At 33.1% G+C, this 8,697-nt stretch overlaps 1 protein-coding gene across 4 annotated transcripts; it reads left to right on the plus strand.

Annotated features, from left to right (window-relative positions):
* The first annotated feature begins 722 nt into the window (after positions 1–722).
* Positions 723–3,193, plus strand: LOC147407890 (protein yippee-like At4g27745). 4 transcript variants are annotated; one of them, XM_086436669.1, is made up of 4 exons: positions 728–822; positions 1,612–1,657; positions 1,819–1,949; positions 2,749–3,193. In XM_086436669.1, the coding sequence occupies exons 3-4, from the start codon at positions 1,857–1,859 to the stop codon at positions 2,974–2,976; spliced, it is 321 nt and encodes a 106-aa protein (XP_086292795.1). In that variant the 5' UTR covers positions 728–822; positions 1,612–1,657; positions 1,819–1,856; the 3' UTR covers positions 2,977–3,193. The 4 variants fall into 4 exon arrangements, with proteins under 4 accessions (XP_086292796.1, XP_086292795.1, XP_086292794.1 ...); XM_086436668.1 differs by having other exon boundaries at positions 762–874; positions 1,612–1,665; positions 1,817–1,949; XM_086436667.1 differs by having other exon boundaries at positions 763–874.
* The last annotated feature ends 5,504 nt before the right edge of the window (positions 3,194–8,697 follow it).

Consider the following 8,697-nt stretch of genomic DNA (forward strand, 5'->3'; position numbering starts at 1 on the left):
AAAATTGAAGAATTTTATATATATATATATATATATATATATATATATATATATATATATATATATATATATATATATATATATATATATATATATAGGTCCTGTTCAGCACCCTAAGTTTTACCACACACTTTAACAAACGCTTTTTGTCATGGGTTAGAAGTTTCAGAATGGGCTGATTTTTGGTGAGGATACCCCATCAAAAATGATTTACAAAAAATGGACGGTCCACGATTTTTCAACTTGTAAACATGGGGCTAAACATTTCAGAATGGGCTGATTTTTGGGGAGGATGATCTTCTAATCATAGAGATCATCCTCACCAAAAATCAGCCCATTCCAAAACTTCTAACCCATGTAGGACAAAAAAACGTTTGTTAAAGTGTGTGGTAAAACTTAGGGTGCTGAACATTTCCCATATATATATATTATTGAAACATGTTTGAATCTTGATATCAAGATCAGAAAAAAACCGATCCAATAAGAGTCTGTTGATCCAATACGTATTGGATCAATTCTGGATCTGATCCGATCCTTATCAGATTGGTACCAAATCAACCCCGATCGGAACCATAGAGAGCCCCAATCCTAAATTCCTAATTAATCCTTGACGAGTAAACACAGATACGCGATACCGGGTTTTACAATGTTAGTTCAGTTAATTTTGAAGTTTATACGCTATTTTATGGAATACTAACCGGGTACTTTAGTAAATTTTCCTGAAATTGGGGGCAATTGTCGCTGAAGTTTCTGGTGCAACTGCGCAACTTGTCAATTTTAATCAGAACACACCACCACAGTTCTTCAACTTCAGCTAAAAAGGTTAGAAATCTCTCTCTGTCTCTCTCTGGCATCGACACTGCGAAATGGGCAGGTTAGTGAAAGAAGAAAATTTTGAAGTTTTGATACATTTTGACAATAATCCCTCTTTTTAAGACCCATTTTGTGATTTTTTTTTAAAACTCAATTTCTATGTTAATCGATGTGTTGGTGATAAGTAGAAATCCTATTGTCTAAACATGAATAAGAACTTTGTTTGATCTAGATGTTTTGAAGTTGATTTTGGCATCCTGACCTGTTTGATAATTTAATTCAAAATGTTTTTTTTTTTTAATATTTACTAAGTTTCACGGATTGGGTTTCCATTTACAGGGTAAATCCTCACCCACTTCCATTAAACTATTAGTTTATTTTACTAAGAATTATAATTCATTCTAAACACAAATGTTATTTTAATCCATTTTCTTAAACAAATGGTTGTTTGTCATTTTTGTCTTTTGGTTTTTGTTTACTCTTTGTTCTCACCCATTTCCATTAAATAATTAGTTTACTTTTATGAGATTTATAATTCATTCGAAATCCAAATCTTTTTTAATCCATTTTTCTTAAAAAAATGGGTGCTTGTTTCTGATTATTATTATTATTTAATTAATTTTGTTTTTGGTGTTTACTCTTCATGCACCAACTCTGTCTTTATCAACTGAATTGATTTTTTTTTTTTTTTTGGTATTATAATATCTTATTTGGAAACTTTCCTCAATGTTCAATCTTCCGGCAATATCTTTGTCTAATCTTTCACGTTACACTCTTGTGTTTTATATCTGTGAGCAGAAATTGTGTCAAAGAAGAACAGTTTGGTTTGTAGTTGGAAGAGGAGGTGCAAGAAGGAAGTTTCTTTTTGGGTTTTTCAATTTGAAATTTAATTTTGTAGAGTGATACTATAATATTTTTTTTTTTTTTTTTTTGAACTAATAATGTTGTTTTGTTATTCTGTTTCATAGTTATTGATTGGTGTTTATATGAACTTTCAATTTTCAGATCACTAGAGGGTTTGTTAGTATTAAGATTTTCGTTTAATGGCGGAATTGGTTGGGCCTCGGTTGTATAGTTGCTATAATTGCCGAAACAATGTTTCCTACCACGATGACATTATTTCTAAAGCTTTTCAGGTGATGCTCTTACAATTTATTTTCTCCAAAATTCATGATATGATGTTGAATTGCCTTCTTCGAATTTTATTTTATTTTTTGATGGATAAGCTGGACTTGAACCCACAACCTCAAAGTTCTTTTGTGATCTGTCAAACCAACTAAGTTATGGGTCTAAGCCCTTCTTCTAATTCAGAAATTGGTGTTACCATTTGCTTACATATAGTGCATTATTTGATCCATAGTTTCTAATTTGATTGGTAGATCACATAGAACTCCGCCTGTGTAGTGTTCGTTACATTGTTGGTCGCAAGCCCAGATACAAGAGGGTTTAGATAGGATTGAATGGAGGAACAAGGTTCATTTAACGAACTCCAAAATTTTGCGATAAAGCTTCAATAATGATGATGAGGTAGATCAAGTAAAATAAAAAATATCCTTCATTTTTGTGTGGTGAGTCAAAAGCTGTGTCAAATCCTGCTCCATTGAAAAGTGTTGTTCCTTCTCTGGTTGTTTGCTTTAGCTGGCTCATATTCGATTAAAAAATACAACTAAAAACTAATTATGAAGCTCAGTAGCATCAACTTATCGTAAAGTTTGTTTGAAATTTGGATCTAAACATATTTATGAAGGGGGGGTTCAATTTCTAAGTTAATTAGATTCCTGTCATCTGATTTATATGTATCTTGCTTGGTATAAATACTTCGCTTTTTTGTCCTTTTTCTTCTATTTATTTGGTGTGCCATCTTGTTTCAATTACCATGTTCTAAAAGTTTAGCTAGTTAAGTCTACTCATTTTTTCCCCTAAAATAATTTTTAGGGGAGAAACGGCCGAGCGTTTCTGTTCTCCCATGCGATGAACATAACCGTTGGGCCTAAAGAGGATAGGCATCTCATAACTGGGCTCCATACGGTTGCTGATATCTACTGCGGCGATTGCCGTGAGGTGTTGGGTTGGAAGTATGAACGAGCTTACGAGGAATCTCAGAGGTACAAAGAAGGGAAATTCATATTTGAGAAGTCGAAGATTGTCAAGGAAAACTGGTAGCCTTCATTCAACTCTTGGGGGGTTTCTCTTACACTAGTTATGTAAGTGTGCTTCCACATGTTCATCTTGTACATAAATTCCCCATCAATGGAAAGATTCAGTCATTGTTCCTTGCCGTGCATTCTCTGCTATCTTATGTGTGGAGTATTGGAGACTCTTTATTACTCTGTTTATAAGTTTATTTGGTGTTTCTTAATAGGTTCTGTTTTTAAATTCATTATGTGAAAGTTCAAACTGAGAATCTTTATGCATTTACTACACTCTTTAGACATGGACTAAGAATGGAAAATGTCTAATACTCTACAACTCTTTAGATTTTTGTTGTGACTTCTTTTGCTAATGTACACTTTTTGAATGGAAATGACACCAGCCCTTATTCTTTCTTCTGAAGTTATCCAGTCCCCTTCGTTTTAGAAGTTGTTTTTATTTCTATCTGTTATTCCTCGCTTTCTCATAGGTTTGCAGCTAGTTTCTTCTTAGATATAGAATTGCATGGTTATTTCCTCACAATTGCAGCTATTACAAAAGTGGATTTATGGGAATAGTTCTTTTTTTAGCTAATTTTTTTTTTAGATAAATCCTTCCGTATGGTTTTGAATTTCTAGTGGATGTTGGGCAGCAACTTACATGTGTGGTTCCTGGTGTCATGGGGAAAGCTTGAAGGTATTGGAACTTAATATACAATGATTTGAACTTGGTTAACTTTATTTATGTTGGGGAAGGAGATTATGGGGTGACTCCATTAATGCTTGATTTGTTTTCATTGTATGAGAACGTTCATCAGGAGCTCATACCAATCAAACTAAAAAGAAAAATTTATAAGAAGATAGTAAGATCAACTATGCTTTATGGAACTGAATGTTGGGCGATCAAGGAGCATAATGTCAATAAATTGAGTGTAGCAGAGATTGACAATGTTGAGATGGATGAGTGGAAAGGTTAGGAAAGATAAAATTAAAAATGAACACATTTGAGAAAATGTAGTAGTAGCTCCAATAGCCAATAAACTAAGAGAAAGTCAATTGAGATGGTTTGTGCATGTTCAACAAAACCCAATTACAGTCCCAGTTAGAAGAAATATTCAAGTTGAAGGTTCTAAAAAAGCAAGATGAAGACCCAAAAAGGTGGATGGAGATGGTGAAAGCGATATTAACTTACCTTCAATAGCAAAAGACTTTGTTTTGGAACAAGTGGAATGGAGGGAGAAGATTCGTTAAGCCGACTACAAATCTTTGAAATAAGGTTTTGTTGTTATGGGTTAGTGACCATAAAGAGAACTTGGAAGTTCAAACTTTTAATCTCGGCCATTTTGGTAGTCTAGTGACTGATTGATGGATCTTTTTTTTTTTTTTTTAACAAATTGTGAATTTTGAGGACAAGGTATATCAATATGTTTAGGAAAATATAGGAAGAATTTACCTACAAGCATGAATCTGATTGAGAAGTGTCGGAAACATGGAGGGAACAAATTGAATTTGTTTAGGAAGGAGGTGAGAACGTAAGAATGATATAAAAGTTAGAATCTGCAGCACAAGAGCTCTAATATGTAAATGTGGGAATTAAATCTTTTGACAAAGTATGGATTTCTGCCATGTTATTGATGGGATACAAGCAAGAGCCAGACTTGGTCCTTCGATTTGTAACCTTCATCAACTTGATACATTTCTTCTAACTGGGGTTGTAGTCGACATTCGTTGAATGTATCCAAATCATCTTAATTGACTTTCTCTTAGTTTGACATCTATTAGAGGTACTTCTCCTTTTTCTCAAATGTGTTCATTTCTAATTTTATCTTTCCTAGTCTTTCCACTCATCCATCTCAACATTCTCATCTTTTTTACACTCAATTTATCAACATGACGATTTTTGACAGTTCAACAATTAGTTTCATAGAGAATAGTTGATCTTATTGCCATCTTATAGAATTTTTCTTTTAATTTGACTTGTTTGGAGTGGTCACATAGCATTCCAGGGACGCACCTCCACTTTTGACATCCAGCCTTGGTTCTATGGATATATCTTCCTCAAATCTTTCCATCAACTTTTATTGGACATACCTCTTCATGGATGGCAGTATTAAATTTACACTACATATACTCGGTCTTGGTAAAGAGATTGAGTGATAATATCATAGAACCTGGGATGAAAACCCTACCTTCACTCTTACCAATTAGAAAAAACTTCTTGTATTTCCATATTTTGCATCTATATGTTATTATGTAGGTACTGACCCATTCTCTGTTATGACAATCTTTCCTTAAAAGTTTGTAAATGTGTGATTACTTGTATTACCCAATCTTTACAACTTGCTGCTTCTACCAGTGAACTATGAATTGGTTGCATGTTTCGTGGCTGTTGTGGGTTCGAACATTGATGATCTGTCCGTGTATTTGTCCCATGCCGTAATGGTTCAAGTGTTTATTTTTGCTGAGCATTTGTATTTTCTTACATCGCTCATCTTCATCATCACCACCAAATCATTATTCCAAAATTTGGAGTCATCTGAATGAATCCCATTCCTTGATTCAATTTTGTCTAAAGTCATCTGTTGTTAATTCAAGTATGTTCAGTATCTTTAACTACTAAATTCAGGATTTTCTTGCTCTCAAGTGTCTGAAGGAAATCTTCTTAGTGGGGCCTGTCAAATGCTGGATTGAATCAACTCGATGCACTCCACATAGACCACAAAATTTGCATGATTGTTATATTTGATAAACATTTGTGGGAGGTCACTATTTTGGTGGGACATATTTAGTGTTAGCTTTTGAAATTTTAAATTGTTGATTAGGGGCAGATGCATTGATGAGTTGGGGAACAAATTAAACAAATTTATAGATTTCATAACAAAGTTCAATAATGGTTATAATGGCAAAAAGAATGATTGAATAAGAACAAAACAAATATATTTGTTTAGTATTATGTGTTGCCTCGCCAAATTACCCTCTTACATGATTTGCATCATCTCTACTCACAATCATGGAACGTGGGCCCATATATTGAATGGGTGATGACCTTCCAATCAATTGCTTGCATTTGGATTCTTGAAGTAAAGAAGCAACAATTAACAAAGATGGGAAGAAATGATTGCTCTACGTAATCCGTATTCTCTTGCCACATTGCACCATCTCGTTGGTGTGTTCGTTTGACACTTTTAACTATTTTTATTGTTAGATGCTCCTTGTCACCTCACCTCTAGCTCTTACACTATAATTTTTTCTTTTCTTTTTTCATTGGGGCTTGGCATTCAATGACTTGGTTGAAGTGTCAACTTAGTTAAGTGGTAAGACATGTGGAGTATTGGTCCCATGTCTTAGTTTCAAACCTCTTGAATTTCATTCGCTAATTAACTAACCCTATACCTATAATAAAAAAAATAAAAAATTGACATATTTTATGGAAGAGGTCTTGAGTTCAAACACCTTCGTTGGCCACCTATAGAAAGACAATTTTATTTTGAAGACAATAGGATCTTTTTATAAGGTTTCATGGAAAAATAATTTAGCAGACGGAGATACTTGATTTCCATTTTTTTTTGGGGTGTGTGTGTGTGTGTTATATTAAATCTTATTAAATGGTGTGTTATAATGAAGAGTTGTTGTGAAAATACAAGTTCAAATTAAAAATTATGTAAGTAAAAATAAATAGACTCAGTCATTAAAAAGAGATTGGACCTACTATCCCACGTCTAAATGGGATAAGTTCATTTCAATTCCAATAACCTTTACAACCAATCAAGATGATCTCAAAGGGACAATTCTAGTTTGGCTCGAACTGATTCGGGCCAACTCAAGTATGAGTCAAGCTTATTAATAGGTCTAGCATGTCATTCCAATTCCAAAATTTATTGGATTTGAACTGATTATTTGTTTTTCAGTCACAATGTCAATCTTCTGGTTTGTTTGCACTTGCTCTCAATCTTTTATTAGTAAACCAAGCTCACCAACATACATAAAGATTTCCTCAATAAATTCTTCCTCACAATAAAATTGAAACCTTGAATGATGATCTATTTTTCACTTTGGAGTCCAACAACTTCTTTAATATTATAATGAGAGAAGGGGAAGTTGAAGAGGTCGGACACCAAAATTTGAATGGTCATAAATACCTCCATTTTTATATTTAAAATTAATATAATCAGGGATATTTTGATTAAAAACCAATAAAATTGCCCTCTCCCCCATGTATCTTAGTTTTCAAATTTCAAATTTTCAAAAATATATTATTTTTTACCATATTTCTCACTGTATAATCTTCAAAAACCTTTTAATTAATATTTTAAATTTTAAAAAAGAGATACTCGGCAGATCTATTTGGAGTTCTAACAACTCCAAGGGAACTGTATTTTATGAAGTTTGTTACCCACCGAACCTACTTTATCAAGTTTGTTACTTAGCAAACTTGTAGCATTGATCCACATCCTAAAATTCAAATTGATGGGTTAATTTGTTATTTAACATAACTTTGGGCTGAATCCTAATCACATCAATTTGTGGCATCTAAGAACATGATCTGATGCCACAGGCTTATAAAAGACAAAATTCTAAGAACTCTGGAAAAAATATTGAAAAAAAAATTAATTTTGATTGTTGAATTTTAGTTTTAAATTTGAGAGTTCGGTAGCCATCTATTTTTAATACCATCGATCAAGCTCAAAAAGGATTCTTTTTTTAATTTTGTTCTTTTGGATCTGAGTTTTTCAATAAAATCTAGATGACTGATGTTGGATTGAAAATTTGACAATCCATGTAGGTCCAACGACCCTTAGTAAGATTTTAAATCTCACTAACTTAGTCATGCTAGCCTAATTCATAAAGCAAGGTTTGCTCAGGTAACAGACTTGATAAAGTAGGGGAGTATTTGTAATATAATTGCAACAGAGAGGTCTGCCCAATAAATCTCTCTATTTTAAATTACAAATTAGCTCTTTTGATAAATGCATGTTTGCCAATGCTACGTCTAATTAGAATAAATAAAATCAAGACAAAGTATATAAATTCAAAAATAAATAAATAAATTCCAACCGAGGAGGAATGGGCATAGTTGAAGATTCTAAAAGGAAGAGGAAGATAAAAAACATGAATTAAGATAGTGAAAATAAATATTATCAATACATTAAAATTAAAGGGAGACAGACTTTAGATAGAAGTGAATATAGAAGAACGACAATCGTTCCCAAATTTTTAGGATAAGGCATGTTTTTTATTTGACATCTAGTCCAAATATTTAACATTGTGCCGTTTTGATGTGGTGGATCACAAGAGCCAGAAACATGGAAGATCTTTAAGAGCAAACAAAAAAATCATGCAAAAATTATTGAAATTTCAATATAATTTTAAGGGATTGTGCATCTGCTCTTGTTCACAAAACCCTAGCTCTAATGCTATGGATGTTAAAAATGTGTCTAGATGGGAAAACCGTGAGGAAGAATGACTTTCACTGCGTTTGGATAGAGTTTCCTAACGACTTCTACTCCTGCAGGGAGTTAGCAAATGTTTGGATAGGTTTTTGCTCTTGTGCTGAGGTTTTTTGCTCTAACGCAGAGAGATTAGGCTTCTGCTCTTTGCGCGGAGAGATATAACCACACAGTGCCTTAACAATCAGATGAAGTAGAGCTTCTCTCAGTTCTAAAATGGCAGAAAGCTGTGATCATCCCTTGTTCAATTATGTAGGGCTGATGGATAATTTTGAACTATTCTGCAGGTTTTAAATTCTCTCTATGTA

This window comes from Akebia trifoliata, chromosome 3 (assembly GCF_017979445.1).
Source record: "Akebia trifoliata isolate Shusen 1 chromosome 3, ASM1797944v1, whole genome shotgun sequence".
NCBI classification, from domain to species: domain Eukaryota; kingdom Viridiplantae; phylum Streptophyta; class Magnoliopsida; order Ranunculales; family Lardizabalaceae; genus Akebia; species Akebia trifoliata.

Bases quoted from the DNA above. Each gene is read 5' to 3' on its own strand.
- LOC147407890 (XM_086436670.1), top strand. From the start codon at position 1,857: ATGGCGGAATTGGTTGGGCCTCGGTTGTATAGTTGCTATAATTGCCGA. The intron at 1,950-2,748 runs GTGATGCTCTTA...AATAATTTTTAG, and splicing joins TTATTTCTAAAGCTTTTCAG to GGGAGAAACGGCCGAGCGTT.